The sequence below is a fragment of the Clupea harengus genome, chromosome 23 (genome assembly GCF_900700415.2).
Source record: "Clupea harengus chromosome 23, Ch_v2.0.2, whole genome shotgun sequence".
NCBI lineage: Eukaryota > Metazoa > Chordata > Actinopteri > Clupeiformes > Clupeidae > Clupea > Clupea harengus.
The window spans coordinates 8,989,415-9,011,532 of NC_045174.1; the positions used below are offsets into that span (position 1 = coordinate 8,989,415).

Below are 22,118 nucleotides of genomic sequence, written 5' to 3' on the forward strand. Positions count from 1 at the left end.
TACACATGCACACACTCACACTCACATATACTGCACACTCACACACATACACATGCACACACTCACACACACATACACATTCACACATATAAACATCGGGCGGATGAATAAAAAATTGTCGCGAGCCCCAGAGCCCAGCAACGACAACAGCACCCACCCCCCCAACACAAAAACACAATATTAACAACCCAACATACACATATGCACACACACACACACACACACACACACACACACACACACACACACACACACACACACACACACACACACACACATATACATGCACACATATACACATGCTCACACTCACACACATACACATACACACACTCACACACATACATATGCACACACACACACACATACACATGCACACATACATACACATGCACACACACATACACATGCACACACTCACACACATACACACTCACACGCACACACTCACACGCACACACTCACACACGCACACACTCACACACATACACACGCAACCACTCACACACATACACTCACCTGCACACACACACGCACACTCACACACACACACGCACACTCACACATTAGTGCTCTATGTGCACACACCGGTATGGCCGTTCATGCATGCACACCTCTGTGGACTTACCCACATTAGTGTATGGGAACATTAACACATGCTGTAGTATGTGTATGTGCACACAACGCATGCCATTGCACACATACACACACATTCAGACATTACTAGAGACCTCAATAAAACGATGCACTGGATATAAAGAAGGGGCTTAGCGGTATCTATCAAGATTAGACCTGGACCTCAATCACACTACAATGAGATTCTGGGCCATCCTCCAAGCTCAGCATTAAGAGTTCTTATGGGAAAAGCATACATTTATAATGAAGTCTTGATGTTAAAACAGAGTCTTTTCCTAGAGGATACATAAAGTGCGTAACTGACTGTCTTCAAACCCTACATGCCTACCACTGCATAGTTAGGGAGTTGTTTGACAAGGGAGAATGGAGGTGAAGAAAGTCTAGTGATTAGATTTAAATCATACTCAACATTCTTTGATCTACATCAGGTCATGTCTACACAAGCAAAATCAGACCCCCATGGATGGTCTATTGACAACAGCGAGAAACGAGTGGGAAGCAGTTCATTTGGATGTTTTAAAAGACCTTCACTATGGAACTGTCTGTCAAACTGATGCAAAGAGGGCATCAAGGCTAGGGAAGGGCCTCTAAAATACAGAGAAAACACTCTTCAACTGTGTACTGCACATTTGCACTCATTTCTGTTTTGCCTTTTTGCCTTTACATTGTCTAGCAAATTTATAAAGCTTAGCAGTTATTTTCCCTGCTGCCGGGCCACAGGAAACTTTGCGTGTGATGCTGATAAGAACACTGGAAATATCTGACTCTTAACTCCAGAGACAGTGTCCTGAGTAGGATACATGTTTTTGTCTTTTTATAACAACTTTTTCTTTAAAATAATCCTTCATTTCACAGAGCTGAATGCACATAATTCCCTCTGTTCTTAAACCTGTCGATTGATGTAGACTTTCAACTGTAGCTATTCTTCGTTGAGAAAATAAAGTAAATGTTTAAAAATTCTGAAAAAGCATAGTTCTCCTGCTTCCATTTATTATGAGGTTTTTAGTGGTGTTTTAACCGACTGGCCGTCCCTAGAGTTTTGATGGATTTAGAATGTCATCTTAACACAAAGTTTTACAATTTGCGGTTTGTGCAGATGACTATTTGATTTGGTTTGTAATTGCAGCATTTCACAGGGGCAATTGTTTCTGTCTTGGGCACTGGGGAAAAGACATCTGGGAATCAGGGCCCAAAGAAAACACTCAGTCACTTTCTCTGACAGATTCAGGCTAATTGCAGTCTCTTGAATCTGTGTTTTTGCATGTTTCTTGTCACTCATACCACTGACCTACGTAATTTCTGAGTAAGGAGTTTTGGTCTGAAACTAGCAAGCTAACTACCTAAGAGGCATGCAAAAACCTTGCAAACACCAACAGCAAAAAGCTTTTTAGCATGCTAACAGGTGTCTTATGGTTATGTATTTAGCGATGTTGTGTCGTAAAAGCTTTTCTCGGTCCAAAGAACACAGTGCATAGCTTGGGAAGCGAGTAAAAATGACAGAGCATCTAAATGATTTTGACAATGATACCAAAACTAGTTGCCTATCAAAACACCTCAAAAGTGACAAATTGCTCCATACTATTGCTTTTAGATTGTTTGTTATAATGTTATATGTAATTCAATCACTTACCAAATATCTGCTATGATTATTAAGTACAGAGAACTGGACATATGTCTCCATGGTGATCAAAGACATTTATTTGGAAATTGTGGCAAATTAGAAAAAAAGAATTATGACATAAATAGAGGGAGGGGGTAAAATAGTGTGGGTTAGGTCATAGGGCCCCTGGCAGACACCATCGAGGAATAGAGAGTAGGGCAGTATTGCACAGAGACATGTGGAGAGGCACATCGATCGCCTTACACGATCGAGAGAACACTAGAACCAAGATAGACACGAAAGGCATGGAGAACACCGTTGTGTCCACAGAAGACGTGAGAGAAGTGGTGGCACTGTGTGATACAGGAGCTTACAATCCCGTTAAATGAAAAGGTCCTTGGGCTCGTCCCCCAAAGAAGAGCTCAAAAAAAGAGGTTCTGCTCAGAGGCTGAATGCTGAGGCCACAGGGCTGCCTATCTCACAGGCTTCTTCTTCAAGGGCTCTTCTTGGAAAGAGACTTGCAAGGATCCTCTTTTTGTCTATGTGAAACAACATGGGCTGTAAGAATGCTGAACTGAGCCAAAGCCCTTGGGATGCTGACACAGGTGCATTGTGGGACTGCAGGCTGGGTTCACTTCTCACACTTTGGCCTTCACCTTGCCACAAATCTCTAAATGTAACCGATGATAGTGAAAAGTAGAGAACTACAATAAGTCTTTCATAATGTTTACAGACTACAGAAAAAAGCCCTATGCTCTATAACTGGTGAATGAACAAATGGTCCCTGAGCTCACAATTACAATTAAAAAGAAAACTAACTCTCAAGAGGACTGCTTCATTTCTAATCTGGATTAGGTGAGGTTTTCTTTTCAATAAATTGAGGCAGTGTTTAAGTGGTGTCTTTCAGGATAACACATGTATATGACCCCACAAGCAAGACTGGACCACAGGTTGGGATCATGATCATCTATTAATCACTGCTAACAACCCTACCCTTTTTGTTGTGGTCCATGCCAAAGTCCGCCCCGTGTGTACTCTATCAGCACATTGCATGATATGGCTTTCTTTGATCCCTGTTCGACAGTGTATCTCACCTTTAGAGGGATTAAGTCAGGAACATTTATAATTCATTCAAAAAGGCTCACAGGTTTTCATTGATAGAATTTGCCCAAAAATATTGTCTGTTTAATCCATTTGCACCGACACAGGAGAGAGAGAGAGAGAGAGACAGGAAAAAAATAAGGTTGACAATGATTTATGAAAACCAATCACCAATATATGTGACAAAACCAAACAAATGGCCGATCCATCAAGTGAACCTAAAGACAAATAGTCATACACGTAGCTCTGCATGCCGTGTCAGGAGGCAGTGTCCTTGAATAGCTTGTAAAAAAAGAAGGGGGAAAACATTTGCAGTGTTTTGGGAGATGAAGTAATGCATGCTTATTCTCCTTCTCGGAAAACATCCATCAACAAAACAGGAACATCCGGGGTGTGTTGATGTTTTTCTTTGAATGTGCGCTCGTGTTTTCCTGAAATGAGCAAATTTAGGTCTTGGAGAGAAAGCATGTGGACAAGAAAGAGATCACACAGACACGCAAAGCTGGCCATCTTGCGTACCAGAGGTACTAAAGAGAGAGTCGTGTCAGAGGTATTTGTGAGTGCTATCTCTTTTCAATATTAACACTTTGTTTCACACCCACAGTTAAATAGCAGGCAATTTCAATACTTGTTCTGATTGTGAAAACACATGAAATATTCACTAGTGCTGGTGCGGTGATAATTGTTGTAGATCTTCCTCAGACGTATGAAACATAAATGAGGGATGAAGCTTTTGTTAAATGCCGTATTTACGTGAGGAATCACAAAGGAATACGTCTCATTGTTCTGAAAGGAGCTCTTGTGAGAAACGTATGGGTAAAAACACGCATGTAACACATGCACGTATATGTATGTATATACACACGCAAACTACATATACTCATTAACACACACACACACACACACACACACACACACACACACACACACACACACACACAAATACACACAAATGATTGCACATATGTATCTCTGGCCAGCTCACAAAGTCACACATTCACACTTGTACAAAAATCCTTTGCATTTTTTACCTGACTATAAAAATATTACAAATTAAACATGGACATTTTCTGCATGTGCATGGCCTCTTGATTGCCAAAAAAAGAAAATCAACAACAACAAAAAAATCTAAACAAGAACCTTATCATTTATGTATATGTGTAAACAGGTTGGAAAAAACACATGACGTTAAATGTACATACCATCCAGGTAAAAGAAAACTGAAATCTGCGAAAAAAGGGAATGTACAAAAGCATATTTTATAAGTTTCGAGAGGCTCAGGCCCACGCAAAGCCACAGAGAATGAGTGACAAGAGAATGGAGGTGAGGCGACACTGAAACAGAGGGAGGAGAATCACAGGGAAAACGCACTACACAGTAGTTCAGTTCAGGAGGGGGGAGAGAGACGTCTCACTGACAGCCCTGGGACTACACAGTAGTTTGGTTTTAGGACGGGGATGGGCGTCTGGGGTAGCAGTTCCAGCCTCAGAGGGACTGGACAGTGGGGGAAGGGGTGGTTCTACACAGTGGTTTCGTTCTTCCAGGGCCCAGTCCTTATGTTTCCTGTGGCATCCGAGCCAAACATGTAGTCCTCGTGGAGGCTGCCGTTGCGGCTGAGCGTGCTCCTGCGGCTCAGCGTCCCTTTGCGGCTGAGCGTGGCCACGCCCTGTGGGCAGGAGAGCGTGGCCCGCTGTGGGGGCATATCCATGTGGACCAGGGCTGCCGCCGCCGCCGCCGTGGCATCCTCCTCCTTCTCGGACATCTTGGGGCCCCCGTACATCGACGAGGAGGTCGGAGGCCCCAGCTCTTCTAGTTCCTCGGGCTGGCAGGCGCCCAAGGGGCCGAACGGGTCGCTCCCGGCGCAGCACACGCCGCCGAACGAATCGGCCTTGGCGCAGCAGGCGTGGCGGTGACACACATGCGTGGCCTGCTGGCTGAGGCTGTCCAGGCACGCCAACTGGCTGTCCAGGCAGGACGAGTGGCAGGAGGAGAGGCCCTCATGCAGGCTGCCGTGGCAGGTGGCCAGGTGGGGCTCCAGCAGCGTGCTGGGGCTGGGGCTGCAGCAGCGCAGCTGGTTGTCTGGGTGCGGGCTGTGGCAGCTGAGCTGGCTGTCGCGGTGCGAACCGGCGTGCAGCTCCAGGTACGCAGCGCTGTGCGGGCTGTCCAGCAGGTGCGAGCCGCCCGCTGCGCTGTGCACGCTGCCGTCCAGGCTGGTGGAGGCCATGTGGTAGGCGTAGTCGCGGAGCGAGGGCCGCGGCCGGTTGAACGAGCGCGACTTAGTCCTGTCTTTCAGGCAGCTCTGCAGGGGCAGCGCGGGGCGCGGCAGCTCATCCGGCAGCGACTGCGGCCGCGGCGAGCGCTCCAGGAGTGGCGAGACTCCCGCGGAGCCGTGCAGCGCCACGCAGCAGGGGCCCACGTGGTTCTGCGTGGGGGGCCCCACAGGGAGCGGGCTCAGCTTGCAGTGGCTGGAGGACGGGTGAAGGTGTGGGGACAGCAGGGGCTTTCCCGGGCAGGGCGAGTCCATGTGGCAGTGGATCTGGGTCTGGGGTGAGTGGCTGTGGTTCTGGTGGTTCTGGGTGATCTGAATCATGTTGGCTGCTGCGCCCGCCGCCGCATCCCCGTTGACGTTCATCTTGGGCTTGGAGGACGGGCAGCAGGCCCACCAGCGGTGCCAGACATCGTCGCGCTTGGCGCAGTGCTGGATGAGCAGGAACAGGCCCAGCGTGACGGAGAAGGCACCATACAGGCAGCTAAAGATCATGTCCAGGAAGTGGCCCTGCGAGACGGCCAGGGCACCAAACGCCCACGTGGCCAGGAAGAGGAAGAGGGTGAAGGCCGTGGCGCGGAGTTGGGCCTTGAAGGAGTGCTCGTTGGCCAGCATGGAGGCGGTGATGGCTGAGCAGCCTGGGTGGTGGTGGTGGTGGTGGTGATGGTGATGGTGATGGTGGTGGAGGGTTCCCCCCTCCATGCCTGGCTCTCCAGCTGAGGGGTCGTGGTGGCCCATCTCGGCAGTGGCCAGCCGCTGCTGCTCCTCCGTCATGGCCTTCAGCTCGTACTTGCGCTCCGGGTGGCGCTTCAGCTGCACGTAGGTGACCAGGAAGTAGATGCAGATCACCAGCACCAGGAAGGCGGTGGGGCCGTAGAAGCCGCCCAGACTGGGCTCCCAGGCCATCCAACAGCTATGAGAGAAGAGAAGAGAAGAGAAGAGAAGAGAAGAGAAGAGAAGGAAAGGGTGTGTTCAGAAAGCAAAATGAAATGGGAGGAAATGAGATTAAAAAGCACAGAGAGAAGAGGTAAAGATGACAGGAAAGTGAGAGAAGACAAGGGTAGAGGAGGAGAAGAGATAGGAAAAGCATCACATATATGCAAAGCAAAAAATATGTGAGCCAAATACAGCGAAAGAAAGAAAGAAAGACAGAGGGAGAGAGAAGGCAGGAGACAGGAGAGGTGAGACGAGGGGAGCAGAGCAGAAACATCCAATGTGAAGAGAAGGGTAGCATGAAAACAGGACACAGGTGAGGAGGAGGAAAAACAGGAGAAGACAGCAGAATCACAGAGAGGGGGTGGGGGGTGGTGGTGAGGTAGGGAGGATGGGGGAGGGACAGAGAGACGAGATGAGAAGGGATTTCAATTACACTTGACCATTTCATTATTTTCCCTAGTTTGCTAATCAGCAAGCCCTCACGGTAATTTTACGCTATCAATTAAGACATGTCGCCCCAGAATCAATGTGATCATCAGTTATGTACTTAAGTTATGTACTTTAACGTTAAATAAGAATGACTCATATACCCACACAGCCAACGGCACTATTTTTAAAAGGCTAAGAAAAAAAAGACATGTTTTTCCAGTGTACATGCATCATTGCTTTGATCGTAATGTACCATCCCCCCACGGTCATCAGGTTTTAACTAAACGTCAAAACGGATGAGAGATGAAGATGGCAGGAGAAGGGGGGTGGCAGGAAATCGATGGTCGCATGATTAAGCCTAAATTTGTGACCCCTGGAGAATTCTGGGGTGTTGGAGGTACTCACTAGGGCTCGTCGTCTCTGCTCCCGTAGTTGTCAAGGCTAACTGCAGCGGTGACCCCCACGATAATCGAAGGGACCCCAACACTCACCAAATAAAATCTACAAATAAAAAGAGAGAGGGGTGAAAAACAGGACATTTTGTGAACGGGAAAAAAATGGTTGTGGAAATAGGACGTAAGGCAGGGCCAAATGGAAGGTGGAAGAGAATTCTCCACTTCCCTCAGTAAAATTGATTTGTCTCCAACGAACTCCCCACCCCCCTCCCCTACCCCCCCTTTCCACCCCCTTCCTCTAATGACTGACAGCACGAGCGGCCGTGCATCATTCCGGCACCTGCTGCCGTTGCCCTTGGTTACTGCCTGTCACCCCATCTTTGTCTTGCTGCATTTTTCTGTTCCTTTTTTTGTGTGCCTGTTTTGTGTCTTTTGTTTCCTGTTGTCTTACCAGACCAGCTCCTCAAAACCCTCTCTCAACTCATACACACACACACACTCTTGCCTTGTCAGTCGGCTTGTTGATCCCTTTGCTCTTAAGTCAGGATATCTAATCAGCAAACTGAAACTATGTCACTACCCACAAATCCACAGTACACCAGTAAACACATGGGCGAACGTGTTTGTATAAATTATGACTGAGGGTCTATTTTGAAGAGTGGAATGAACTTATTTGAGGTTTTGAAATGTTGGCAGTATTCCTGTGTTTAATCTTTGAAGATTCCACAAATTCTAGAGCATCTTCCCACACGACTGAAAAAAAAAAACCCTCAAAGGACTATTTTGAAAGTCCCCTACTTTCAAAATAGAACGACCGTATCTCCTTATATCTCTTTAACTTAAAATGTAGCAGAAGGCGGGGGTTAACATTGGAAACCCCATCAAAGAAAAGAAAATATCAAACTAAAAACTTTGCTGATTTTTACAAATCCCTGCCAAATCAAGGGGGTGTTTATTTAAATGCTAGGCACATGCTAGTCATTGCCCTTAGAGTTGATTAACCATAGGAATATGTAGCCTTGGCAACTTACATGAGTACTGTGGGTTTGGATCGTTGCTGAGGGGGTGGGTCTCTCTCCTGGGGAGGAGGGGGGGCTTTTGACACCTCTCGGCACAGATTGCGGGCGGTAAACATTAGCCACATCATTGTGGAGAGCGAGGAGTAGTGCAGAATTACACCCACCTAAGAGGGGACAGAGAGAGATGTTATTCACACAAGTTTTTGAAATGCAGCTAATGCTTGAGCACACACACACACACACACACACACACACACACACACACACACACACACACAGACACACACAGACACACACACACACAGCATATCATCAGGCTCAGACATCAGGACAAGAACAGATGCATATTTCAGATATCTCAGCAAACCAAACATTGTACATCTTGAGAACTAGGTACTTTTGGAAATAGTCATCCGTTGTCAAATATTTTCAATACGGAAATGCTTGTGTGCTTATACACACACACACACAAGCACACAACCTCCCCCCTCCACCTCCCTCTCTACACACACACACACACACACACATTGGCAACAGCAGCAGAGAGTTCTGTGCCGCCTCAACTGCTGTGAAACAGAGAGCTGTCGAGCGTGACTTCTTCACTGCTGCCATCTTTGTGTCCCAGTGCTTGACTTTTGTTTGCCTGAGGAGAATGTCTCTCTCTCACACACACACACACACACACACACTACCCCCCCCCCCCCTCCCCTATCGCACGTACACACACCATCTCTCACACACACAGACACACAAGCACACAATCATACACACACACTCACACACACAACCACACACAGGTGAGCTATGCAAGTGTCTGAGGTAATCCTCCTCAGACAGCTGGGCTGTGCAGGTGTCCCACTCGCCTGGCTGCACACAGCACTTTTTTTTACCCATAAACCCTTTCACTCTCACTGATAACCAATCCCCTCTGGTGGCTGCCAGCAGGCATCACATACACACACACACAAATACACACAAATGTGAGCAGACACACACTTCATAAAGAACCCTGGAGAACTGCCAAGCCTTTGGAGTTTCTCTTAACCCTGCCTGGTTAGTGGTTCTCTATTATCAGACTAATATGGCACAGTAAATCCAGCACCTCAACAGAAACTGATGTAACAGAAAAGCCCCATATGCTATAACTGAACAAGAGCAAATACTAGGGTTATGGATATTTCCCATGTATACTTAACTGAGGAACTATATTATAGAGAGTACTTAACACTACAGCTGGGTATTACGGTGACATGTTGCTACATTAAGGTTATTTAAATGTGACTTTGAGGGCCCAATATTCTTTTTTATTTGCAGGGTTTCGAGTGAGATCGATGTGGCCCTATTCCTGCCATTGCCCCACGACAACATGATTGGGTTCCTCTCATGATTACGTTCTGTTTGCTGTTGTCACCAACAAGAGGCTTATGTTCTTCGACGTCGGTATAAATATCCTTGAACACCACAGTCCCTGCTGGTAGGCCGTCGTACCAGGGGCGGCGCGGCGCGGTAATAAACAGGGGTGATTATGTAGTCTCTGTGTCTGGCCTGCTGTGTGTGGATGTGCAGGCCATTCAGGAGACAGGGGACATATGTTAGCAGCTGCAAGCTACAAGGTAGGGGAAGCAAAGCCCATGGAAAATACAGCCAGAGGGGAATCAGCAGAGGAAGAGGAGCAGAGGGAGGAGGGAAGATTTGTCTCCTCTTACAGGTGCACGCACGCACACACACACACACACACACACACACACACACACACACATACACACACAGACAAACAAGGGTAACAATGCAATCACAGACACCTTCATGAGAAAATATGAGAAAATGTGCTTATATAAGGAGAAATACGCTCATACGCTACATGCTTGTATTAGGAGTGTGCACAAATTATTCATATACACTACAAGTCTTATACTGAAAGGCTACTCTGGGTTATGGGGACTTTCTATGATAACCAAAACCATGTCGTCCTCGACAGATTGGATAGCTGCAAGGGCTGTCTGTCTGAGGTCACGTGTGTCTCAGACAAAATTAAAATAACCTCAGGCACGGAAAATACACTACCTAACTAAATCTAATTTCCATGTTTTGAGATAGTGCGTCCTTGCAGGAAGGGTTTAGAAACGATCACAGACAGCACACAGAGCCACTCTACATCTGAACTCTTGACCCTGTGCTGTGAAATGTTTTCATTCGCTCTTGCAGTCACATCTGAAGGGGAGAAATGATATGATGAAGGAACTGTATCTTTTCAGAGCGAGACCACTGACAAGGCAGACATTATTGAGCTACCTGGAGTTCATCATGCAGAAAGTGATGAAAAGTGAGATCTAGGCTGAAGGGTGATTTGGGGGTTTTATCAGTAAGAGAAAGAATATAAATGGGGTGGATTTTCATGAAACTACGAATGAATTTAAATGTTCAAAAGTTCTACTTTCTGGTTTCTACATCAATACAGATCCTGGTGCAAATTTCTGCACAGACACTCCACAGCATGTTCCCCATTCACACAAGCACTCAAACAACACAAAAATAAGTGATTGTGCAAGCACACACACACACAAAGACACCATGTCATTGGAGGGGCCCTGGCAGGAAAGCCAGCAGAGCAGGAAGACTCACCACTTGACAGGCGACAGGATATTTGATCTGGTTGATGCCTCCCGCAAACACGCTGAACGTCACTGCCGTGTGGAACAGGAAGTTGAGGAGGATGTGCCACCCGTTCCCACTGATGCGTATCACCCTTGGTGAGGGGAGAAAAACAACAACAGCAGCGGCGGCAGCACTGGGTCAGGTGAATGACAAATGAACAGAGCACCAGAGGAAGAAAAGAAAAACATAAAACTGCTCCCATCCAAGGGAGTAGCAATAACTCTGCTGTCTATTAAACCGGGTGACTAAAGCCCGGCTCATCCCAGAAGGAGTCTGTTTTATTGTTGTTTTTTTGTCTTTTTTTATGAATTTATTTATCTATTTATTTATTTAGTGGGCAGGGCGTGTGGGCTCAGCCTCGTTGGACTTGGCTGTACTCTCTCCCTCTCTCTCTCTCTCTCTCTGTCTCTCTCCCTCTCTCTCTCTCTCTCTCTGTCTCCCTCGCCCTCCACTCTTTCTGTTCCTTCCTCTTTTCTTCCTCCGAGCAAGTGTTACTCACCAGATTCACAGCCAGAGAGATGATACTAATAAACGGCGGGCATCTGAGTCAGGATGGACGCAAACCGCCGCTATGCCCTGACCCCGAACAAAGCAAACGGAAGAGGAAAAAATAACTCAGATCCTTTCCTCCCACGTTGTACTTCTTAATTACTCACGCCTGCTGGCCTTTAACGCTCAGACGAGTTTGCTTCCTCTCTCCTGGCTCAGGAGCCAATCATTAAGGAGACTCTAATGTACTCTGTAAATTGTGTGTGTGTGCTTAAGTTTGTGTGTGTGTGTGTGTGTGTGTGTGTGTGTGTGTGTGTGTGTGTGTGTGTGTGTGTGTGTGTGTGTGTGTGTGTGTGTGTGTGTGTGTGTGTGTGTGTGTGTGTGTGTGTGTGTGTGTGAGACAGACCTCGCCCAAGTTTATCTAAGTGCTCCGGATGTCGCCGTGAAGCCCACAGTCCACAGGGAGGCAGATTCACAGACACCCCGGAGACCCTTGCTGGCAGCCTCAACTCACCTGGCAGTAATGCAGGGGCAGTCAGATCTGCTTCACCTGCAGTATTTGTGATTTTGGCTAAACTGTGATGTCTTGTGCACTGTTGGGTTGGCTGGGTGAGTCTGGCAAAGGAGTGCAGCCGGTGCTGAGATGTTTTGGATTGGCAACGGCGGTGTGGACTTTTTTTTACTGACTCATAGGACATGTGCTGGGGGTGTGTGGGCTCCATTGAGCCGTGTGTACCATGTAGTAGACATCAGCTAGCATGGATAAGTGAAGCTAAATATCATATAGGCTGCACTGGGTTAGGCTACCACAGGCTAGGACACTGTTGGCGTTGTTGTGTAGTGTGAACCCTGCTGGGCTGTGTGGGGTGGGTACACTGGGTGGTGTCCAGTACCTGTAGTGGACGATGTAGGTGAAAATGGAGACCAGCATGCACAGCAGCATGACGGCGGTGCAGGCGTACACCACCGGGTGCAGGTAGTCCCCCGGGTATGGCGGGAAGGACAGCACCCGCTTCAGATCCTGCGAGCGAGGGACAAGAGGGCATTACATTGAGCATTTACAAACCCATACACACACACTCAGACACATGCAAACACATGCACACACTCTCACACACACATGACCAGTCACTTTCTGTAATGTAGATTAGTTCCTGTTTTCATTATAGTGAGATTAATATGAGTGAATTATATGTACAGGAAGTGACATACATTCTGTACAGGAAGTGACATACACAATGTACATGAAGCACATCATAAGTCAGAGGAAGTCATGTTAGTCTGCAGACGTGTATGTAGTTTGTCCTCACATCTGTTTTGGAGTCTAGCTCCTGATCATTGTGGGGAGAGGAGGAGAAGAGACAACAGCTGTGTTGAGCTCTGTGGCAAACACACACATACTCACACACACACACACACACACACACACACACAACATACTGTATACTCACACACACATACTCACACACACACAACATATACTCACACACACACACACAACACATACTCACACACACACTTACACACACAGACACGCATATACAGTGCTCACAGAGGCACACAAACAAATACTAATTTCCACCCACAAATAGAACAATCAAACTTGGAGACACACCCTCACAGAAGCAAACATACCGAGTTGACGGCACTCTTCCAGACACACTTTACTCACACAATCATGTAGGAAGCCTCCGCCTCAAACACACACACACACACACACACACACACACACACACACACCCACACCCGCAGCACCTCCACCCCCACCCCCCCAATCCCCTCATTCTTTCATATTTAATTACCAGAAGACTGATTAGTTTTCCTCCTGTGTCTAGACCCTGTAGGAGCATGTGTGGGTATGAGTGTGTGTGTGTGTGTGTTTGTGTGTGTGTGTGTGTGTGTGTGTGTGTGTGTGTGTGTGTGTGTGTGTGTGTGTGTGTGTGTGTGTGTGTGTGTGTGTGCAAGTGTGCAAGTGTGAGAGTGTGTGTGTGATAGAGAAAGAAAGCGAGAGAAAGAAAGAGAACGCGTGGGCATGTATTTTTGTGTGTTTGTGAATGTGAGTGTGTGTGTGTGTGAGTGTATGTTTGTGTGTGTGGGTGTGTGTGTGTGTGTGTCTGTGTGTGAGTGAGAAACAGTCCCTCTCTGAGATCTCTGTCCCTGAGAGGCAAAGATATACGCCCACACTCATCACTCTCTCCCTATCTCTCCCTCCCTCTCCTCCAGCTCCCTCTTCATATCTCTCTTTCCTTCCCCCTCTTCTCCTATATTTGTCGTCTCTCCCCTCTCTATCTCTCTCTCTCTCTTCTTCTCTTCCAGTTCAGTTTGTCTATTTTCTGTTTTATCATCCAGCCTGAAGTTACCCTCTGCTGTGCAACAGCGGCCCAATCCCCTCAGGCATGCCGCATCACACACACACACACACACACTCACACTCCCAGAATACCCTTTACACTCAGCCTCAAACGTCCACGCTCCACCTCCCATCCCCCAACAGCGCCACCTATCTCCATCTACCCTCACCACCCCCAGAACCCCAGCCCCCCCACCCAAAAAAAAAACACCCAACTTCCTCTGTCTCTCCTTAAGACTCCACTGTCTGTGTTCCCAACCACCAATTACCCACTCTTCTAACTGAATCCAGAATCAACCCGCCGGGGAAACACACTCACTCGAGAAATCCACTCTGTCTGAAGTCAGAGAGACGATCCTCCTTCTCAGCTAAGTCGGGCTTACAGTCAATGTGGTATTTGTACCTTGATTATAAATACAAGGGGGGTTTGGCTGGCTGGCAAGGACTCCTAAAATTATTACTTAAGGTTCCTTAAATCTTTTCTAGCAAGCAAATAAAAATTATATATTAGGCAGGTGCTGTAGAGTGCTGGGGGGGGGGGGGGGTAAAACAAGTGAGGCTCATGCGATCTTAAGAACGCATAAAATCAACACAGTCATAAACCTTGTCTTTTAGTGTGCTATGCAAAGGCAAGTCCTTAAAAGACCCTCTGCAAAACACCCCCATCCTGCATGCTTTCCGCATACTAAAATCATTGCTGGTTGGACAACTGGATGGGACTGGACTCAACTTCACTCCTCCTTTCTCTTCCTCATCCCTTTCTTTTGTCTCTGCACTCTCTCGGCCGCCACTCTCTCCGGCCAGAGGCGCTTGGCTCCGACAGGCCGAGCACACAAGCAAGATAAAAAAGGTCAGTACGCAGAGAGTTGGGAGGTGGAAGACGACTCCTGCACAGGTCTTGGCCAATCAGTGTGTAGCGGGACAGGAAACAAGGCCAGTGTGCGGATGAGGCGAGGACGAAGAACCGCCTCAATTCTGTGCAATGACCTTCTTTCTGTTTCAAAGACTGATGCCTGCACACACACACACACACACACACACACACACACACACACACACACACATACCGGATAGTCGCTTCAGACCAGTTTCCAACGCTGCAATTAGGGCTCAGGGGAAAGTTAAACAAACAAGTGTCAACACGGCACTGTGCTGTGGGGGCCTCACGCTGGCCAACAGGAATATCCCCACAACAACAACAACAACAACAACAATCCCACTGTGGCTACAGTCCAGACTAGTGTGTCGCTGATGTTTGTGAGCTGGGCCTAATCTAGGCTCATTTCATCTGGACTTTTAAAAACGGATCCAATTTGAATGCTGGGATGTACCCTCTGACATTCATGATTGTTTAGGCAATCAAAATGCTTTATCCCACAGACATTCTTTAAATGTATGTTTGACCCCGGGTCAGCTGATGGCACCACGCAGAGTTCATCAAAGCTATTCCATCCATCTCAATCAAAAGTACAATACAGACAGGGAGACAGCAAGAGACAGGGGAGGCTTAGAAAGGATTTAGATCAGCTGGGAACATTTTTTACAATGGACTTGAAAATGTAATGTGACGGACTGACACACATGAACACATCTTTGTGACGCGCTGTGAGTGCTTGAGTGGTCGGATTAGACTGTGAGGCAACAGACAAATTCAGCTCCGAAACGGAGAAGGGAAGAATTACACTAGGGGCACACACACACACACACACACACACACACAGCCATGGTGACTGTCTTTTCCTTTTAATAAGTTTGATCAAAAATCCGTTTGGGACTTCTTTAAGAACTTAGTGCTTCCCTTTAGTTTTTTTGTACTTTTCTAAAACATTTAGCACACACAAAAGCCATTACAGCAACCATTAGTCTGACAAAGACTATCTAAATTTATTATTACAGCTGATGGATTTCCCTTCCAACATGTATTTTTAGACCTGCACCGAGAGTCAATGAAGACGGCACTCACTCCAAAAAAAAAGTAAGTGCCTCGATACGGTTGTGTGACTGGCAAACACAAACAGAGGAACCGGCACTCACTGCCTCCACATGGAAACGCACCCCACTCCATTTTCATCAACACCATTTGGAACTGGAATGGCGAGTCAGGCTGGGAGCCCACTGCTGTCAAAGAGTTCCCACTCTCACTGGAGGATTGGAGGCGTGAGCTGTTAAGAAAAGCACCCCGCGGAGGTAGCCAAAACACAAATCAAATCATCTCCCTCCAGCCCCCAGCTGAAACCCATCTCTTCTAGTCGTCGGCCAGCACTCTGCCGGAACCTGCCAAAGATGCACTGGCTCATTTACAGAAAGCATCATAGAGCAGAGTCTTACCCCCCCAAAAAAGGTTCTCAGCCTTAATTTCAATCAAAGAACCCCTAATGGTTAGAAAAGTGTTCTCTTTGTTGATTGGAACTTTAGTTTGTCAGTATCCCATGATCCCACGGTCGTGAGGATTCTGCATAGAATCTTACAACCTTGTTCACCTTTTACATTAGAAGACTCTTTTGCCAAAAAGGCTGAAAACATTCTACTGAATGGAAAGTCGTATCACAGAAACTAGTAATAAGGGTCTTAAAGGGACATTGAGGCTGAAATGTGTTCTTCAAGGCTTGTTCTGAGGATACAATTAGGGGGGGAAACAGTCTTTCCATGCCTTTGTATTGGTATTGTATTGGTATTTAAGTGAATGCCAATATTACTTAAAGAAGCATTATGGAGTTTTGGTCAAAAACTAGCAAGCTACCTACCTACAAAGTATGCAAAAACCTACTAGAAACATCACCAACAGCCCAGATGGCACTGATAAAAGCTTGCTAACATGCTAACTGGCGTCTTCTGGTGATGTCGTGCTGCGGGGTGTTCTGAACCAGGCCTCAGAACTACATAGTTTATAGCCTGAACGGCTCTTGGGAATGACGGGTGTGTGTCTGTCCTTCACATTACCATATCCCATAAAAATTAATTTGAGGTTTATGTGAAAGGTGATTTGCTCATAAAAACATTCCTCAAAAAGAGGCAAATTGTTGCATAGTGTTGCTTTAATGGTAACCGATAGCTAGAAATTGAGGTTAGTCCAATGTTGCATGATTTATTATGTAATGAAATACTGACCTTTGTAACAATGATGGCAATATGGCTTCATTACCACAAGCGGCATTTGCAATGAAACATTAAAGCGTAACATGACAAAATAAATAATAACATGATATATGATATCAATATTTGTGAAATGCCTTTGAAGAATTATCTGTACCCCTTTGACTTTTTGAACATGGCGTCCACAGAAATCATTATCCTTGAACATGGCGTCCACAGAAATCATTATCCTCCTCTTAACTGAATCTCCCTTTACGCTCCAACATGTGCTTCCCTCATGTTCCCCATCCAGTGACCCATTATCTCAATGTCACCCAGCCTTGGCAACCTCTCAACTTAAGCACCATGCACAGTGCAACATGGTCATTTCTGCTTTAAATCCATTTCCATGCCATGTTCAAGGTTGCCTGGAGCCTACATTTTGTCCTCGCCTTCCATAAAGCACTGTGAAACTTTATGAGTCTGTCACCATTAAATGAACCTAATAACCATTGATTGGATTTCATCATGTTCTCCAAGTCTAATGTTCATTGACACTTGTCTGATTTCATGGGCCTAATGCTGATAATAGCTCAGCATACTGCCATTCTGATATTGACTGACAGAAACATATTGCCCTCCAGTCGGGACATTGATCAGAGCATGTCATAACATGACATTTCCTAGGACGGTCTGATATCATACCTCCAAATTGCTCTCAGGGAGAGCCCAGTTATTTGGCTGCAATTGGAGATAGAGTAGTTTTATTCCCTGAAAGGATCAGCGGGATTCTCTTTCACGCTTTCCCTCCATACCTCACTGCCTCTCCATGCAGGAAACTAACCCGCTCATTCAGTGTGCTCCAATGCACAGGCCATCTTCTCCGACAGGGACTGACTGATTGTATTTATTGGTAGATGCACACATGCCGTTTGCACCCAGCCTCGGCCTCAGCCCAGCAAACACTCACCTACACACACACACTAACACTCGTCCTACACATGACCCCTCCATTGTGCTACCCTGTTCACTGAACTCTTAACCCACCACCACTGTCACAACCCCCCACTCCAGTGGGACCGCTACTTCATCAGTGCCTTAACGCTTGCTGCCCCACTGCATCTTAAAGACATGGACTGGTAATGCCATGTTCCAAGAAGTCACTTAATACCCTGACACCACAAGGCTTAGCTTCCAAGCACCCCTACGCTACATGAAAACACGGCGACTCAAAACATTTCGGGGACAAATAAATATCAGGCATTTTAAAAGCATGAAGAAAAATGAACTGCTCCTTCACCACATTATTTTCAATGTTTTGTGGTGCTCCATCAAACACTAACTGACTAGGAGTTGGTGGTTGCTTTTTAATACTGTAATGTCAGCATCAAGTAATCCCTCATGTTGAACATTATGGTTCTACTTTTAGTCCAAATTGAACATGTTGCTGCATTTGCATTTGTACCCTATTTGCATACAAGAAGCAGGAAGAGAGATGGAGAAGGAGCGAGAGAGGCAGGAAGGGGTGAGAGGGAGAGGGAGAGAGATATAGCAAGGGAGAGGGAGAGAGAGAAAGCTTTGAAAAAAAAAACATCTGGAAACATTGTTTCCCACTCTTGAGTGTTAGTCTGTGTTTCCTTTTGGGGGAAGAATGTGCTGATCCGGTCCTTGTCGCTCTGAAGTGCTTGAGATTCTGTTTGGGGTCTCAGTTGGGCGCACGCAAAACCACACTAGGACTTGAAGATTAAAATAACTTGCAGTTCATTTGGTTGAGTCTGAGCCAGGGGGGAAGGAAGGCATGGAGAATCTTAAAGAGTCTTAGTGTCTTAGTGCTTAGTGTCCGTCCTAAGCAGGGCTGTATGAATCACCAGTAGCTAGTAATGCTCTCTCAGGATGAAATCATGGGCTCACTTTAGGGGCGAGTTCCAAATAAAAAAAGCCACAGGATGAAAAAAAGATTCCACTCAGTATTCACCAATAATGGCCTTTCGTCCATTTCTATTGGTAGAGAGCCAGCATGGATGGATGGTCCCCCCAGTTGGTTACAATCGCTGTCCTTGGTCCTGAAATTTGCTCTGCTACACCTAATGGATGTTTTCTGCGGCGCTGACACAAGGGTGCATATGGGAAACTGCATATGATCTTTCTGTCTGCATGACCATATACGAGTAAAAGGTTCAGGGGGTATTATCATCTGCCTGTTGACAACTCCACTGGTAGCTACGACAGGTAACGACGGCCCAGCCCACGTCAAAAAGGGTGAAAAGCACATTCTGACAAATCCGTAAATAAACGCCTTGGCACCGGGTACCGAGGTGAGAACTGCAGGGTGGGCTATGCGCATGAAAATCCCCTGATATTCAAGCAATGTTAAAAAAATACACTGTCTATTAAGTTTTTATTATATGTCTCCAGAGTGCAATTCCATTTTGATTCACTAAGCCACTCTTCTTACTGAGGTTTTGGCTGGCGCTGTGTACGGTAGCAACACATGAGCAACCGGGGATACACAATTCTGGAAGGATAACCAAGGCCACGCACATGCCACAGCTTCTTGCAATGATTAGCTGACAACGACAATTGATATTCAATGCACGCCTTCTCTAGCTTCCAGAGTCTCTGGTGCGGCTGCCCTTAGAGTGAAATGCTCCTTTCTATTTCTTTTTCTTTCGCGCAAGTCGGTAAACACACAAAACGGTTTGTGTATATTGATTACGTGTGAGTAAACAGAATGACTTCAACAATGTATCACTTCAGCGTTGGCTATGCGTCCCGCACTGCAACAAATGGATTCTGTCTGTCACGCTCTGGGAATGCAGCGATAAGCCCCACTATGATGCCATGGTGAGGTATCCCTTGTGTTTCTTGGAATCCACTCCGACAACAGATACGGACCAATGACAGCTAGCTTGGGTAAAGAACGTTCGACATAAGAAACGCGGCATTACCTATCATCCTATTAGGTGGCAGGTTATTCCAGAAGTTAGAACCATTACAGCTGATTTAACACATGTGCAGCGCATGTGTCTGATGGTACCACGTCACATGCACTCGCCAACATGAACTTTCAACTTGCCTATCCTTCAAACTCCATGAAATAGCGAAGAAACTAACAGGTATACATACACATCGTACATGATGACCAAACAGCCCATAAACTGCGGTATACTCACCATAAGTCCTATAAAGTTGTCGTCCAGTTTGAAAACAGTGTTGTCTCAACAAGGAATGAAAGTCCGTTACGACATGGCCACTTGGCCCATGGCACTTGAGTCCACCCAGAAGGTCAGAGTTACAGTGGGCTTCGGAGGGGTCATCCTCCGGCACGAGGGGACGGGCGGTAATGGAGAGCGCGCTGTAACCGGCACTTGGTCCATCTGTAAAAATATAAACGAATGAGAGCAGTAGAGCGGAAAACACAAAAGCGACGCATGCTACCGCGTCAGTTCCAAAGGCAAATATGGAAGAAACTGTGCCAAATGTCTCCCTTTTCGCAATTTCACCATTACACACGTGCGCGTATTCAAGAGGTGAGCCAGTGCGTTTAGATAGTGACGTAAGAGTTCAGGCACATAGGTGGCGGAGGTTTGAAATGCCTCGTCTGTATCAGAGGAAAAGATTCATTGGTGACGTCTTCATGACGCCAAAAGAAAGACATTTCCTAGTTTTTTTAATATCATATCAGACAGCATTTTTGGCTTAATATAGATATGCTATCACACTAATAATCCTACTTCATATAAACGTCAGAGCTATATAGATACACATCGACCATATATACACTGTTGGTGACGACAAGAATAATTATTAGCTTAATATAAAAGGATCCGCTTGTGCCCCGATTAATTCGCATTAATGAACAGTATGCTCTATACCGGCATTCTTCCTATTACAGCCTAGTTCTCGTTAATATGTTACAACATGATTTGAAGTGTGACATTCACTTAACATGTCCTTACCTAATTCGACGAAAGCAACTGGTGTGGAGGCGACGACGTTCGCCCCATCATCCCCGAGATTTCACCAAAATATGGAAGTAAAAAGTACTCCATAATCACCACAGAGGACGAACCACACAACGCTTGGAACCCGTGTCATCAACAGATTGCAGACGGGAGCAGTAGTCCCACGACACGAGCGTATGGCACATGGAGAGAGCACCCTCCAAAGGATACCACTGGTTAAAATCCGGTATACATTTAGCCCTCCCCCCGTACCGAAAGCGATTGATAAGTTTACTATCCTTCTGTAGCGCGTGGGATCTACCAAGCGTCAGAGAGAAAGTATGGGAATGGGATCTGATTCAACGTGGCCGTGGCGCTGTGGAGCGAGCTCGGTGAAGGCTCCCTATTGCAGAGGTGGAGATGGTTCCTACCGTCTGCGCTCCAGGGCACATCAGCGCCGCAGCGTTGATTTAAAGAGACAACCTTCCAGGTTTTACCCTTCACATGTAGCCCAGCGCAAAGAGCCATGTCAGGGGGCTTCTCTCACCCCAACATAATGCCATTGTTTTATCATCCGGCGCGCGCGCGTGCGTGTGTGTGTGTTGGTGTGTATAAATGTATCCACCCACTCAGGGTTGGAAGGGATTTCTGTGGCATGTTCAAATAAAACCGTGATTGTTTAAAAATAGTCAGCAGGGCTAACATCACTCGCCTACCAATGGTTTGAATATATTATATTCCAATATAAAGGCGAGTTCTGCGTAGGGGAGATAGGCGTGAGCTGAAAACGGGACCATATTTGCTTTAAAGTAAGTGTGTGTTCCACCAAGGCGAATCAAAGTTTTACAGAAGGCACATTTTTCTAGCTTTTTTTTCTCAAACTGTTTGGGGCAACAATCCTTAAAAGATCCACGAGGGAGGTTTAAGAGACATGTTGATATGTTGTAATCTCGAGAAATTCCACCCATGCTCTCTGAAATTGGGTCAACAGCAATCCATGGACCAAGAAAATGGCAAGGAACTGCTGTTGTCATTTGCTGGTTTTCACTTCGCGGATTTGGTTCTCAAGCCTCCATTGTAGTTGCTTCAACAATAATTGTTTTAATTATAAAAGGCATATAGTTATTATTCCCAGTAGAAAGTTGAATCTTGTTAATGTTTTCCAATCAGAGAAGCAGTGTCACTTCTTATTCACTTACAAATCGAATCAGTTGTGGAACAGCATA

General features: G+C 46.3%; 1 protein-coding gene across 1 annotated transcript; it reads right to left on the bottom strand.

Moving 5' to 3' along the window:
- Nucleotides 1-2,314: 2,314 nt before the first annotated feature.
- On the bottom strand, nucleotides 2,315-14,010 carry adgra1a (adhesion G protein-coupled receptor A1a). The gene is made up of 6 exons (XM_042703358.1): nucleotides 13,957-14,010; nucleotides 12,420-12,547; nucleotides 11,005-11,128; nucleotides 8,395-8,546; nucleotides 7,374-7,469; nucleotides 2,315-6,516 (listed from the first exon to the last, which is right to left on the bottom strand). The coding sequence occupies exons 1-6, from the start codon at nucleotides 14,008-14,010 to the stop codon at nucleotides 4,857-4,859; spliced, it is 2,214 nt and encodes a 737-aa protein (XP_042559292.1). The 3' UTR covers nucleotides 2,315-4,856.
- Between the last annotated feature and the right edge of the window lie 8,108 nt (nucleotides 14,011-22,118).

What these genes read in the sequence shown, in the direction of transcription:
- adgra1a (XM_042703358.1), bottom strand. Translation starts at nt 14,010, where the DNA reads ATGGGAGGTGGAGCGTGGACGTTTGAGGCTGAGTGTAAAGGGTATTCT. An exon ending in TCCAAACCCACAGTACTCAT is followed by an intron (nt 7,470 to 8,394) that starts GTAAGTTGCCAA and finishes TTTTATTTGTAG; the next exon opens with ATTTTATTTGGTGAGTGTTG. An exon ending in AGCAGAGACGACGAGCCCTA is followed by an intron (nt 6,517 to 7,373) that starts GTGAGTACCTCC and finishes CTTCTCTCATAG; the next exon opens with CTGTTGGATGGCCTGGGAGC.